General features: G+C 39.7%; 1 protein-coding gene across 1 annotated transcript in view; it reads right to left on the bottom strand.

Annotated features, from left to right (window-relative positions):
• LOC139757506 (uncharacterized) overlaps nt 1-14,031 on the bottom strand; it is a 299,349-nt gene extending 285,318 nt beyond the window's left edge. The window contains exon 1 of the mRNA XM_071678019.1: nt 13,682-14,031. Within this exon, the coding sequence (XP_071534120.1) occupies nt 13,682-13,756 (75 nt within the window). The 5' untranslated portion in view covers nt 13,757-14,031. The remainder of the gene's footprint in view (nt 1-13,681) is intronic.
• Between the last annotated feature and the right edge of the window lie 1,290 nt (nt 14,032-15,321).

The following is a 15,321-nucleotide window of genomic DNA, read 5'->3' as shown; positions in this document are numbered from 1 at the left end:
TTTAGTTGACGATGTCAGGCTAACTTGATAAATACCTTCCTAATCCTTGGGGAACATAGGAAAAAAATCTGAATTGCTTTCGCCTTTTACAAAGGGCACATGAGTGACTGATTAACACGTTTATGGTTATAAAAGAAAAAACGCAATACCTCAAAGGGATGAAATGATTCAAGTCAAACTCACCAGTCCAAGAATATCCCTCCAGGTGCTCGTATCATCATACAAAAAAAAAAAAATTACATTTTAGGTGCAATATACCTACTGATATTACTTTTATATTTTCTCAGTGCTAAACATCTTTTCAATTTGCTTTGTGCATTTCTATATTACTTACGTAATTGACATGCCAGTTCATTATCAAATAAGGTATAGATCTGGATCACCTACATACTCTTATATTTTCTATCTTGTTAACCGCTCCAAGTCTCCAGTAATATCTACAATCCAATCTTAACCTTCCACTTACTCCTATCTTTCCTATATATAAAACTTTTATTAGTAAGAACATATAATGGTTTTGTTTCACTCTTGCGATATATTTTGCTTCTTGTTCACTTGTCAATTTTGATATTTTCCTTACTGTGCTCCTTAAAAGTTCCAAGGTTTGAATACATATATCATCTACTTCAGCCTTTTCAGAGTCTCCTATGGCTTCCATATTCGCCTCTTCATTAAATGAAATGCTCACATGTGAAGGTACCCGCACAAATTGAGAATTCTTGCCTCTTTATCTTATTCCATGTACTAATTTTGGAGACACGAATAATGTGTTTAAAAACTGGGCTCTAGCAGTAAAAAGAATCTAAAGCTGGTCAGCTAACTACAAAGAAATATGCATCATTGAACATCTTTGCAACCTTCTCCAATCCTGTTTACGTTTCATCTATTTCAGCTTGATTTTATAATATGGAGTTGCTCAGCCGAAGCCAATTCTGGTATCCTAACAGAACTGAACCATCACAGTGTGCATGTATTTCTTTTTTTAGGTAAACTACAAATCCTCTTCCCATACAATGCCATGAACTCTCCTGATTCACAAAATGATTTATTCATAGTGAAAAGCACTATGTCAATTTCTTGTCCTTCCCACGGCGGGACCTTACAACTTTTCATGTGATATTTTTCAAGCATATTTACAAGTCCTTTCACGAACCTTCTCTTCCCTTGTCTCCAGAAGGTCCTAATGTTGTTAATACTGATATGACTGTGATGAATTCATTAACATTCGTGAAATGCTTTGTAAACTTAATTCCATGTTTATAATCTCGGTCATTACATTCTTTTGACATCGCAAAACAATTCTCATTACTTCATTTTGATAGATCTCCGGTTTCCGTCCCCTTCCTTCACCAAGACAAGAAAGGACTGGAGCTGTAGTCTATAACTGTCAGTATGGGTACCCCATCTCCAATACCACAACATACTAGAGCCTATGAGAACTGAAATCTTGCCCCATATTGTATGAGAACATAAGCTACTTTTATAGTTTCTCTAAGAAGTAAACCCAATAACATGCCTAAATACTTGTATTTTACTCATTTTCTCAATCCTTTTTTCATTAATAAAAAGACATTCAGTTCCCTTTCCTTTATACTTACATGTGTTTTCTTCATTAATAACTCGCCCCATTTTTTTGAGAACAACCTGTACATTTGCCCCAGAAAAAATCTGAATCAAGATGTCCTCTGCATATATAATGGCTACCAATCATTTAGGATATGTGAGAGTTTATTTATTAATATATTAGATAACAATGGACTCAATACTCCCACTCCATCCGTACGTATGATCACCTAACCAATGTAACAATTTCCCTGAGAACCCCAGTAAATCTAGTTCCTCCTATGAGCTTTATCAAATGCTCATTGTAAATCCATTCAGCAAAATTTCATAACAATCTAAGGTACTTTTACCTTTCAAGAAACCATACAAATTGCATTACATATTATCCCCTACATTATACAGAAGCCTATTAAACAATATTCTCTCCATCAATTTGGATAAATTAAGATGTTAAATACACTGTCCTGAATCCTCCAATTGCCCTACGGAAAGGAATGACTATAGCTTTCTTCTAAATAAATCTAATAACGGGCTATGTTCCATACCTGGTGCAGATTTTCCTTTCTTTACAGAACTTGGTAACTCATCTTGTGTAATATCTATACATGTTACTGCACCAATAGTTGACAACCTGGTAACTCATCTTGTGTAATATCTACACATGTTACTGCACCAATAGTTGACAACCTGGTAACTCATCTTGTGTAATATCTATACATGTTACTGCACCAATAGTTGACAACCTGGTAACTCATCTTGTGTAATATCTATACATGTTACTGCACCAATAGTTGACAACCTGGTAACTCATCTTGTGTAATATCTACACATGTTACTGCACCAATAGTTGACAACCTGGTAACTCATCTTGTGTAATATCTACACATGTTACTGCACCAATAGTTGACAACCTGGTAACTCATCTTGTGTAATATCTATACATGTTACTGCACCAATAGTTGACAACCTGGTAACTCATCTTGTGTAATATCTACACATGTTACTGCACCAATAGTTGACAACCTGGTAACTCATCTTGTGTAATATCTACACATGTTACTGCACCAATAGTTGACAACCTGGTAACTCATCTTGTGTAATATCTATACATGTTACTGCACCAATAGTTGACAACCTAGTAACTCATCTTGTGTAATATCTATACATGTTACTGCACCAATAGTTGACAACCTGGTAACTCATCTTGTGTAATATCTATACATGTTACTGCACCAATAGTTGACAACCTAGTAACTCATCTTGTGTAATATCTATACATGTTACTGCACCAATAGTTGACAACCTGGTAACTCATCTTGTGTAATATCTATACATGTTACTGCACCAATAGTTGACAACCTGGTAACTCATCTTGTGTAATATCTATACATGTTACTGCACCAATAGTTGACAACCTAGTAACTCATCTTGTGTAATATCTACACATGTTACTGCACCAATAGTTGACAACCTGGTAACTCATCTTGTGTAATATCTATACATGTTACTGCACCAATAGTTGACAACCTAGTAACTCATCTTGTGTAATATCTACACATGTTACTGCACCAATAGTTGACAACCTGGTAACTCATCTTGTGTAATATCTACACATGTTACTGCACCAATAGTTGACAACCTGGTAACTCATCTTGTGTAATATCTACACATGTTACTGCACCAATAGTTGACAACCTGGTAACTCATCTTGTGTAATATCTATACATGTTACTGCACCAATAGTTGACAACCTGGTAACTCATCTTGTGTAATATCTACACATGTTACTGCACCAATAGTTGACAATGAAAAAATAAAACTTTCGTTTTACCAATCATCTAAAGCTTCTCTTGTCCTGTTAGGAAGGAGGCAATACTAGCAAACGTTGCCCATTTGTTTATAGTAAATTAGCTTCTTCATCTGGACTGGTATAACTAGTAAAACTACTCTTTTCAACCCAAATTTCAATATCCTATATCTATACTGATTCTACTGTCCCAATGCGCTGTGCAAAATCCTGCTAGTATTTTTTCTTGCTTCCCTCCTTACCTGACCGCATATCTTGGCTATATCTAATAAGGCGTTTCTCAAAATTCTCATTTCCCATTCTTAACCCATTCTTTATGTTCTGCCCTGAACATCTGACTCCATCTTTTTAACATCATATCATTAAAATAACAGATTCCCCTAGTTCTATGTCCTTTTTCATTTTTCTCTGAGCTGACTTAGTTAAATCTCTATCTCCTCAACTTAATCCCCATAACAGCAATCCATGCAAAGGAGAGTATAATTTCTGGACCAGTTCCCTAAATTTCAGGTAAACACTTTTATGCCACCCTTTTTCTCTTATATTTAACCTTTTTCGTAATGGTCGTTGAATAAACAGAGCAAAATGATCACTGAACAAATTCTACTTATCTCACATTCGCCCTGGCCTACCAGACTGCTTATGATACAGGCATAATCTAGCTTTCCTTCCTTTGAAATGCAAAACTTGTACGGGTTTTATGTCGTTATTATTAACTCTACACATCATTTCCAATTTCGGGTCTCGAGCATAAAAATTTCCTACGACCGTAATGGAGTCCAAAGATATGCAGTCGGGTGATGAACTCAACCAACCGCCAAGGCAGTAATGCCTAACAGACAACACGAAGTTCCTTAGCAGACACGAGATTACTAAAAGAAAAAAAAAAAAAAAAAAAAAACACTGCGTTCGAAACGCAATAAGAGATGCAACATGGTTAACAATTAGTCCACCAACTACAAATATGTTCCCAATATAATACATGCAAGGGCTCAGTCATAGAAATATATATGACAAGCTAAGAGAGTCACGGCTTAGCTGTCTCAACAACAAACAAGGTCTGGTCCACCATGATGATATATCAACAAAAATGTCACACCAGATCTCTAGCATCAACGCTGATAGCCGGTATTGTCTGACATACCTAACAATAGTGGCCGCAGTTTCCCCAACATCGGGAGCGTTGCCAACTACGACCATCACTTTTTCCACCATGGCACAAGAAAAGATAAATTCACCTTACAACAACAAATCCACCATGAGTAAACTCCTCCTTGTTCTAACATCATATGCAGTCCAGTTTTGGTCCCCAATATATAAAAAAAGACGAGGAAAAATTAGATCAAGGGCAAAGACGTGCGACAAAATTGATCCCATCACTTAGAAATCTGGCATACGATGAGAAGCTAAAACGATTGAATGTCTTTTCCTTAAAAAAAAAAAAAAAAATTAGAAGAACAGTCTTCGCGGCGACTTAATAGAAGTGTTCAAAATTCTGCACAAGTTAGATAAAGCAAACACGAGCATCTATTCGAAATATAAAAAAATGCGATTACTTGGACAAATGGAATAAACTCAGCTAAAAGATGTAGTACGGACGTGAGAAAAAGTTTTTTCCTATAGGTGTGTTGAGCATTGGAATAAGTTAAAGTCAGACATAGTGAATGCTAAAACTATAAATACCTTCAAAAGTCGTTTAGACTAATACTTTATGAATTCAAGTATACTGAGAAAAAAGTCAGAAATGAACGTAAAAACGGGGACACTAGAAGGAAAATGTGCAGCAGAGGGGAGTCGGTGATAGCTTAAAAACTACTAAACGGAATTACTTTTCTTGTCGTTATATCTTATTTTTTCTTTTTTTAGATAACCCAATCGTGGGCCAATCAGGCCTCCTGTTGTCTGTCTTTCTAATGTAAACTCATGTAAAGTAGTCCCTGTCCCTCTCAAAGTCACTTTGGTATGATTCAGGACTTTAATCAGGACAACCTGATTTAAATTATTAGTATTTTCCAGTGAGAATGGACGTGTTGAACGTCATGTCAGTACCGAAGATAGGCGAACGTCTTATATATCCAAATCCATCCCAACCCATTCCACCCACTAGCCCCTTACGAACCGCTCGTCCCGCCGAAGACAAAATCTCTCTCTCTCTCTCTCTCTCTCTCTCTCTCTCTCTCTCTCTCTCTCTCTCTCTCTCTCTCTCTCTCTCTCTCTTCAATACTGCGCCTCCAACCCCCAAACTGCGCCGTGCGTAGGGAGAAAGGTTTGTAATCATCCTTGCACGCACACAATTTACTTTGTGTTAATCATCAATATACCAGTGTCCACACCAACCCAGTAATATGTAGCTGCATGAAAATGAAACGTAATATAATTTTTTTTTGTTTCATAAGAATGTGTGTGAGAAATACTTAGAAAAGCAAACGGATTTGTATGTAGCATTTATGGATTTTGAGAAGGCATATGATAGAGTTGATAGAGATGCTCTGTGGAAGGTATTAAGAATATATGGTGTGGTAGGCAAGTTGTTAGAAGCAGTGAAAAGTTTTTATCGAGGATGTAAGGCATGTGTACGTGTAGGAAGAGAGGAAAGTGATTGGTTCTCAGTGAATGTAGGTTTGCGGCAGGGGTGTGTGATGTCTCCATGGTTGTTTAATTTGTTTATGGATGGGGTTGTTAGGGAGGTGAATGCAAGAGTTTTGGAAAGAGGGGCAAGTATGAAGTCTGTTGGGGATGAGAGAGCTTTGGAAGTGAGTCAGTTGTTGTTCGCTGATGATACAGCGCTGCTGGCTGATTCATGTGAGAAACTGCAGAAGCTGGTGACTGAGTTTGGTAAAGTGTGTGAAAGAAGAAAGTTAAGAGTAAATGTGAATAAGAGCAAGGTTATTAGGTACAGTAGGGTTGAGGGTCAAGTCAATTGGGAGGTAAGTTTGAATGGAGAAAAACTGGAGGAAGTAAAGTGTTTTAGATATCTGGGAGTGGGTCTGGCAGCGGATGGAACCATGGAAGCGGAAGTGGATCATAGGGTGGGGGAGGGGGCGAAAATTCTGGGAGCCTTGAAGAATGTGTGGAAGTCGAGAACATTATCTCGGAAAGCAAAAATGGGTATGTTTGAAGGAATAGTGGTTCCAACAATGTTGTATGGTTGCGAGGCGTGGGCTATGGATAGAGCTGTGCGCAGGAGGATGGATGTGCTGGAAATGAGATGTTTGAGGACAATGTGTGGTGTGAGGTGGTTTTATCGAGTAAGTAACGTAAGGGTAAGAGAGATGTGTGGAAATAAAAAGAGCGTGGTTGAGAGAGCAGAAGAGGGTGTTTTGAAATGGTTTGGGCACATGGAGAGAATGAGTGAGGAAAGATTGACCAAGAGGATATATGTGTCGGAGGTGGAGGGAACGAGGAGAAGTGGGAGACCAAATTAGAGGTGGAAAGATGGTGTGAAAAGGATTTTATGTGATCGTGGCCTGAACATGCAGGAGGGTGAAAGGAGGGCAAGGAATAGAGTGAATTGGATCGATGTGGTATACCGGGGTTGACGTGCTGTCAGTTGATTGAATCAGAGCATGTGAAGCGTCTGGGGTAAACCATGGAAAGCTGTGTAGGTATGTATATTTGCGTGTATGGACGTATGTATATACATGTGTATGGGGGTGAGTTGGGCCATTTCTTTCGTCTGTTTCCTTGCGCTACCTCGCAAACGCGGGAGACAGCGACAAAGCAGAAAAAAAAGAAAAAAAGAAAATAGTAAAATTTTTACTCCCGGGTAAGGGATAAACATATATATAAGCTTGAAAACTGCTGCATGGTCGTCTTTACTTACACTGAGTGACGCTGGATTCTTGCGAAAACTTTAACGGTCTCGACAAGGTGAAAAAAAAAAAAAGAATTAAACTGTGCCAACGGTAAGCACTCCAGACAAGTAATGTAACTCTAACGCACAGGGTACCCTTGATTACGAGGTTGATTATGTGAGAGATTTGCAGATGGATGGGCTCAGACATGCACGCCATCGTCTTCCACATAGTGGTTGACAGCATAACTACGCTGCAAATGTTACTTCCATCACTAATGGTTGTCTTTATCAATATCAAAGTCACTGTTATAATATACTAAAGAAAGTTACTTCGGAAGACCGTCACTTTCTTCACTATTTTCATATTCATACTCAGTATCAAATTGGTTTTATAACACCATGATCACCATTAGCAACATCGACTATAATCCACCACAAACGTAAAAGCACTGACGATCAACGGTTAAGCGACTGCGAGTATTTCTATGGACAACATGGGAGGGTGTAAGTGTCACAACTGAAAAAAAACAAATATGAATGGTCGACAGAAAAACGTAAGAAATAGATGCAAAATCTCATTGGATAGATTTTGTGATGTTTCATGACTCCTGATACGTCACAGGCCTTTTGCCACTAAGTGGACAAGGAAAAGACCCATACTGTGCATATTTTCTGCCTCATAAAAATTCTTTGTTTAGCGTGGTACGCATGTACACCCAACAAGAAATTATTCGATACCCTTACGGCGTGATACAGTATATACGACCGGAATGCTTAAGAAAAACTCCTGTGGTATAAGGCATGGTTGGTATCGCTGGCCTGCTGAGTTGCCAGGCACTCTGTAGTTTGTGAATGGTATATCATTTTACAGTAGCTTGTGCTTCATGAACTAAATTACACTTCGCGATACAAATCAACCACTACAGCACTGTTCACAGAAACACCACAATGGTATCTATTACTGCTACCAACAGACTTGCAGTCTGAGTATTAGATATAAGAGTCGACCGGTCATGTGCCAGTCTTAAAGTTAATTCCTTAGTGGAGAGATAAACTCCTTTCTTCAAAGTTATTTTACTTTTAATTCTGTCGATAGATAGTACAGGAAACCCTTACTGCTTGGACACAGTTTAACCTACTTGGCGCTGGTGCAGACAGTCGGGAGCAATGCCCGTCTAGTTAGACCCTAGCTCATATCTTCCCTTGTCGTCTTGACATGAGCAATTACCCGTGCTCTGCTAGGGTTATGGATTTCATGGAGGTGACATCTGATAAATTCTGCCAATGTATTTTCGATAGGGTTGTTGTCCAGTAATTTGGAATGTGTTGCACAAATGTAAGTTGTGGATGGTTCTGAAACCAACACTTAACGATAATGTTCGTGTGTATGGGCGGGTTGTCTTGAACAAGAAAGAAAGGGATGTGTCAGGGTAGAGTAAGCGCTGTACAGAATGAAGCAGGACTTCCTCCAGTATCTCGAGTTATTTTTTCCAAGTGAAACGGCCTGAACGAACGTCTACCAGCTTCCAAAAACCACTTGCGTGAATTCATCCAAATAACACGACGGTAATTCAGATACTATTTCAGGTTCTAAGCACATGTCTTGCCGTCTTACCTAGGAAAAATTATAATGAGTGATCATTGAGAGACCGCAGATAAGCATTACCATCCTAGTACTGACGGATCAGCAAACCATATGAGGTAGGTAAATCCACCTGTATCTTACTATGAATTGTCTGCATAACAAGAATAAGAATTTGACGTGAGATATTAGGGTAGTGTTCCGTCGCGAATGTCCAAAGGTTGTCACATGCACCTACGCAGGTAGAGAGAGAATCTTACAGTTCGTTCCTTGGGCACTCACTTCAGCACTCACTTCTCATCAGTAAAACGTCTTCTCATCGAAATAAAAGATGTTGTCTCTCAGTGTAGCAGGCTTGTCTGCGTATTCTAATGCATGTTCCATGCGTCGTTCTGTCCAGCTGGAAAAGCTCCAGCTTCTTTGTTATTACATGTCTATTGATACCTACGGCTTTGTGTCGGTTTCTAATTGTCTGTGCTGTGAGGACAATCTAATGTCTTGACGCATGGCTGGGGCTGTGGCCTAGGGGGTAATTGTCCATAATATCTGCGATCGCTCTATTCATGATGAGGGATTGCCTCCAGGTCTGTCCGCTCGGACGCTTATGCAAGGTGTCGTCAATTTCAACGTAGCGCTGTATCCATCGGGCTACGATGTGCTTGGACACGCCAACCCACCGAGCAGTCACCATTGCTGAGGTCTACACCGTGTAGTGCGATGATCGCTGTGCGTCCTCTTTTACATCTCGTCTAACATAGCTATGATTCAAAATATATATGATTCCTAATGTTCGCTCCGAAGCTCAACTCATTGTAGGTTGAACCAGTTCTATTGCAAACGTATTCGATACATTGTATCGAACCTCTAGTGGTAAAAGTCTATGCTTACATCAGTGTTTCACATGAATATCACTACAGATACCCTCTCCCCCCTTGGACGCACTATCATATGTGTGGCGTACCAAAGACATATCATACCTCGTTTCGTGACTCATTTCCTGCTTCATAATCATGCCAGTACTGTGCTCAATGCCAAATCACTATTACGTAACGCAAACATTCTGTGCTCTTTGTGCATGTCATCTTACATTACTGGACGCTTACATATTTTCCATCATCTACACTTTGTAATCGTGTGCGTTTATGTCGTTGCATCTAATAATTCGCTGTTGCCATGCACACATTAATACAGATTGTGGCTAATGGTACGCTGTTCAGAGGTTACCGTACTAACACTCAATATATCTCGTTTATTAACCGGTGAATACGGCACGTGGCTAAAGAAAACATTATAGTACTTTCACACACACACACACACACACACATACACACACACACACACACACACCAGTAATCGTTGCTGGGCGTCTCAGAGCCAAGGGTGTTGAATAATTTTTTGATGTGTGCACCACGGTCCGCTGCCGCGATCTAATATGGGACAGTACGAACTTACACAAAACAAGACTGCTGTATGGATATGGCTAGTTGTTATGAACAAAATGGTAAACTACGCTACTTCTGTTTTGAGGTCACAACATTTTTAAGATTACTGACAGTCTAGTTTCAGCAAATAAAGAACAACACTACCCTACCGAAACCTTTAACAAGAATGAGTAGTTTTGAATATTAAAAAAGCCAACGACATATCCCATCGAAGCCGAAGACAAAAAACGCGATGTTTTAGGTTTGAGGGGCAGCTTACCTATTTTCTTTGAAAATCCAGGAAGACAGTTTCAGTCAAAATTCAGTTCTTTCACTAAAGTAGAAGGGACATTTTTTTTTTCTAAGAAAATAAGGTGCCTCAGGAAGTGTGCTAAGACTACCGTTATCCACTAAAATGGTCAAGGTAATGTTATTAGCGCCCATGTCCAGGAATTATGATTAGTCTACGCTGACGGTTTTGCAATATGGCATTCATCCTCTAATGCACAATATTCAGCAGGTTCGATCTAAACCGCCCTTGAATCCCAAAAATATATATGCGAAAGAAAGAAAACAGAACGAAACCTCTATGACCATTGGCTTCTTAAGTGCTTGGTCAGCTCAGTAGATGGCGAGATGTATGTCGTCTGTTAAAGTCACTGTAACCCCGAAAATGACACGGTCAAAACGAACCCGACAGAAACTGGAAATTCTTACCCAGGTGCGCTTTGTAAAAGGCGCATGCAAAAATCACTCATAGCTTGTCTTTTATGTTTCTCCAAAGGACAAGGTTTTAGATAAAGCATCAAGCTAGAGTCCAATTCAAATGTGAGGATTGTGAAAATTTGAAATTGCTGATGAGTGATGATTCATTGCAAATGAGTGGGAGATGTATAAAAGAAAGAGGCAGGAGGTCAAGAGAAAGGTGCAAGAGGGGAAAAAGAGGGCAAATGAGAGTTGGAGTGAGAGAGTATCATTAAATTTTAGGGAGAATAAAAAGATGTTCTGGAAGGAGGTAAATAAAGTGCGTAAGACAAGGGAGCAAATGGTAACTTCAGTGAAGGGCGCAAATGGGGAGGTGATAACAAGTAGTGGTGATGTGAGAAGGAGATGGAATGAGTATTTTGAAGGTTTGTTGAATGTGTTTGATGATAGAGTGGCACATGTAGGGTGTTTTGGTCGAGGTGGTGTGCAAAGTGAGAGGGTTAGGGAAAATGATTTGGTAAACAGAGAAGAGGTAGTAAAAGCTTTGCGGAAGATGAAAGCCAGCAAGGCAGCAGGTTTGGATGGTATTGCAGTGGAATATATCAAAAAAGGGGGTGACTGTATTATTGACTGGTTGGTAAGGTTATTTAATGAATGTATGACTCATGGTGAGGTGCCTGAGGATTGGCGGAATGCGTGCATAGTGCCATTGTACAAAGGCAAAGGGGATAAGAGTGAGTGCTCAAATTACAGAGGTATAAGTTTGTTAAGCATTCCTGGTAAATTATATGGGAGGGTATTGATTGAGAGGGTGAAGGCATGTACGGAGCATCAGATTGGGGAAGAGCAGTGTGGTTTCAGAAGTGGTAGAGGATGTGTGGATCAGGTGTTTGCTTTGAAGAATGTATGTGAGAAATACTTAGAAAAGCAAATGGATTTGTATGTAGCATTTATGGATCTGGAGAAGGCATATGCTAGAGTTGATAGAGATGCTCTGTGGAAGGTATTAAGAATATATGATGTGGGAGGCAAGTTGTTAGAAGCAGTGAAAAGTTTTTATCGAGGATGTAAGGCATGTGTACGTGTAGGAAGAGAGGAAAGTGATTGGTTCTCAGTGAATGTAGGCTTGCGGCAGGGGTGTGTGATGTCTCCATGGTTGTTTAATTTGTTTATGGATGGGGTTGTTAGGGAGGTGAATGCAAGAGTTTTGGAAAGAGGGGCAAGTATGAAGTCTGTTGGGGATGAGAGAGCTTGGGAAGTGAGTCAGTTGTTGTTCGCTGATGATACAGCGCTGGTGGCTGATTCATGTGAGAAACTGCAGAAGCTGGTGACTGAGTTTGGTAAAGTGTGTGAAAAAAGAAAGTTAAGAGTAAATGTGAATAAGAGCAAGGTTATTAGGTACAGTAGGGTTGAGGGTCAAGTCAATTGGGAGGTAAGTTTGAATGGAGAAAAACTGGAGGAAGTAAAGTGTTTTAGATATCTGGGAGTGGATCTGGCAGCGGATGGAACCATGGAAGCGGAAGTGGATCATAGGGTGGGGGAGGGGGCGAAAATTCTGGGAGCCTTGAAGAATGTGTGGAAGTCGAGAACATTATCTCGGAAAACAAAAATGGGTATGTTTGAAGGAATAGTGGTTCCAACAATGTTTTATGGTTGCGAGGCGTGGGCTATGGATAGAGTTGTGCGCAGGAGGATGGATGTGCTGGAAATGAGATGTTTGAGGACAATGTGTTGTGTGAGGTGGTTTGATCGAGTAAGTAACGTAAGGGTAAGAGAGATGTGTGGAAATAAAAAGAGCGTGGTTGAGAGAGCAGAAGAGGGTGTTTTGAAAAGGTTTGGGCACATGGAGAGAATGAGTGAGGAAAGATTTACCAAGAGGATATATGTGTCGGAGGTGGAGGGAACGAGGAGAAGTGGGAGACCAAATTGGAGGTGGAAAGATGGGGTGAAAAAGATTTTGTGTGATTGGGGCCTGAACATGCAGGAGGGTGAAAGGAGGGCAAGGAATAGAGTGAATTGGATCGATGTGGTATACCGGGTTTGACGTGCTGGCAATGGATTGAATCAAGGCATGTGAAGCGTCTGGGGTAAACCATGGAAAGCTGTGTAGGTATGTATATTTGCGTGTGTGGACGTATGTATATACATGTGTATGGGGGTGGGTTGGGCCATTTCTTTCGTCTGTTTCCTTGCGCTACCTCGCAAACGCGGGAGACAGCGACAAAGCAAAAAAAAAAAAAGAAAAAAAAAAAATATATATATATATATATATATATATATATATATATATATATATATATATATATGATGTGGTAAAAGCGAACATCAAGGCGACATCATTGATATTGAAATTAGCGTCTATATGGTTTTAAACAGACCCATAACCAACCTCCATCAACCAGGAACACTTCTGAATTTATTTTTTCGACGAAGGGCGTATTTGTGGACGAATTACTACTTCCTAATATCCAGTTACGCGGTCTCTCCTTCGAATCTCTTTTCTTGATAATCAGTAGATCGGTGTTTAGTTTGGCCGGTCTAACTAAGTAAGTAATCCGTCCTCTTAAGGAGAGCATCATCAATATGTTGATATTCTTCGACGTGGTGTGTTTGCAATTTGTTATAGTTTTGTCGATACTGTGGAATAATACTGGTTCATCCTTTTCCGCTGCTTACAGGTGTAGTTTATATCTTGGACAACGTTCTGTGAAAGAACATTAGGGACTTATGCAAAGGTAGGAGTAGCCAACTAAACAGGCTAAACCGAAAGAAGCATGAAAATGCACGAATGACTCTGTCAGACTTACCTTAGCACAGACGTGCAGAAATATATGGAATATGCAGATGATGAGTGACTCATTAATGGAGCTGCGTCCAGACATTTTCTCTCGAGACAGTAACCCAGCTAAGAAACAGGTGTCCAGTCACGCAGCTTTCCAGCTAGGTATCACTTAATATGTATCAGCGGGTGCTAACTAATGCACCTAACTATCTAGCTGTCAGGTGTCCGCAAGTGCATCTCCCGGACGAAATACATGAGATAATCCCTAATGTAGCTACTTTAGCTGTTCTAGGGTGATGTCCAACGATGCAGTTCCCGAGCTGTGTATCAGAGTCTCCACAAATGCAAATCCTTAACCTGGTGTGAGGAAGAATCTGGTATTATTGCTTCCCAGTCAGGTTTCAGAAACAGTGACTGGTGCTAGACATTTCATCGAAAAATATCCCTACACTGAATCTTTATTAGGAACAAACACTCGCATTTAAGTTATACCAAGAAAATTCTTTGATTTTTAAGCCACCAGAAGGTATTTTGAGCCAAGCACTTAATATATGACCATAAACGTGAGTGAAGACACATAAAGACACAGACACACACTCAAACGTCAACTTTTATTTAACGTGTAATTTTCCTGTACATGCGGCACAACATTGTGCCTCATCAAGTGCAAACAATTCATAAAGTTTTAAAATCCCAACACCACCACAAAGAATACGTCTCTCAGCGATTCTCGACTATAAACTGGACTGATCGTTAAAGAGAAACTAGGAAAGGTGTGGTTATGGGGGTTGTGTATGTGCACGTGTGTGTGTGTGTGTGTGTGTGTGTGTGTGTGTGTGTGTGTGTGTGTGTGTGTGGGGGGGGGGGGGGGGGGGGAATGACTGACCTGGGTAACAAGATATGTGTTCGATATGTTTTTCTTGTTTTCGTCTTTGATAATCCTTTTATAATAACGATTTGGTTGATGATGGGATGCGAATTAAAGCTACCTGAGGGCAAATTAAAGTTCTTAGTATCAGATATTAAGACAGATTCAATGACGTTACGGGAAGCAAAATCAGAAGAGGAATACAATATGACTGGGTTGTTAAGGGCTACAGGGCTACATTTTCATGACAGTGTTCAGAGATCACATTTTTGTGGTCATCCCTGCGTACAGAATAATAGTGCCTATAACATCCCTCAGTGGTTTTATCAGTTTGGCTAGTGTATATATCTTTGCACGCCTTATATATGACGGCTTAAACAACACCAATTTTCGGATAATTTGAAAAATGATGATAGATCTAAATGTTTAGTACTGCCCTATTCGTCTAACTCAGCGATTGTAAGACAGTCACTTGAAAAAACAGTGCCTTTAATGTTACCTTCCAGTATAATAACGCTATCAGTAAGACTTGGATTATAAGTAGACCCAATTGTCCGAAAATTGGGGTACTTACGCCGTCAAATATAAGGCATGTAAAGATGAATACATTAGCCAAACCGGTAAAACACTAACTGAGAGATGCTATTGGCACAGTCATTCAGTACGCAAGGATCACTACAAAAATGAAGGGGGCTAATGGGGAGGTGATAACAAGTAGTGGTGATGTGAGAAGATGGAGTGAGTATTTTGAAAGCTTGTTGAATGTGTTAGATGATAGAGTGGCAGATATAGGGTGT

Source organism: Panulirus ornatus, chromosome 27, assembly GCF_036320965.1.
Source record: "Panulirus ornatus isolate Po-2019 chromosome 27, ASM3632096v1, whole genome shotgun sequence".
NCBI classification, from domain to species: domain Eukaryota; kingdom Metazoa; phylum Arthropoda; class Malacostraca; order Decapoda; family Palinuridae; genus Panulirus; species Panulirus ornatus.
Note: the sequence above shows the minus strand (reverse complement) of the source record. Positions and strands in the feature narration are given on the sequence as shown.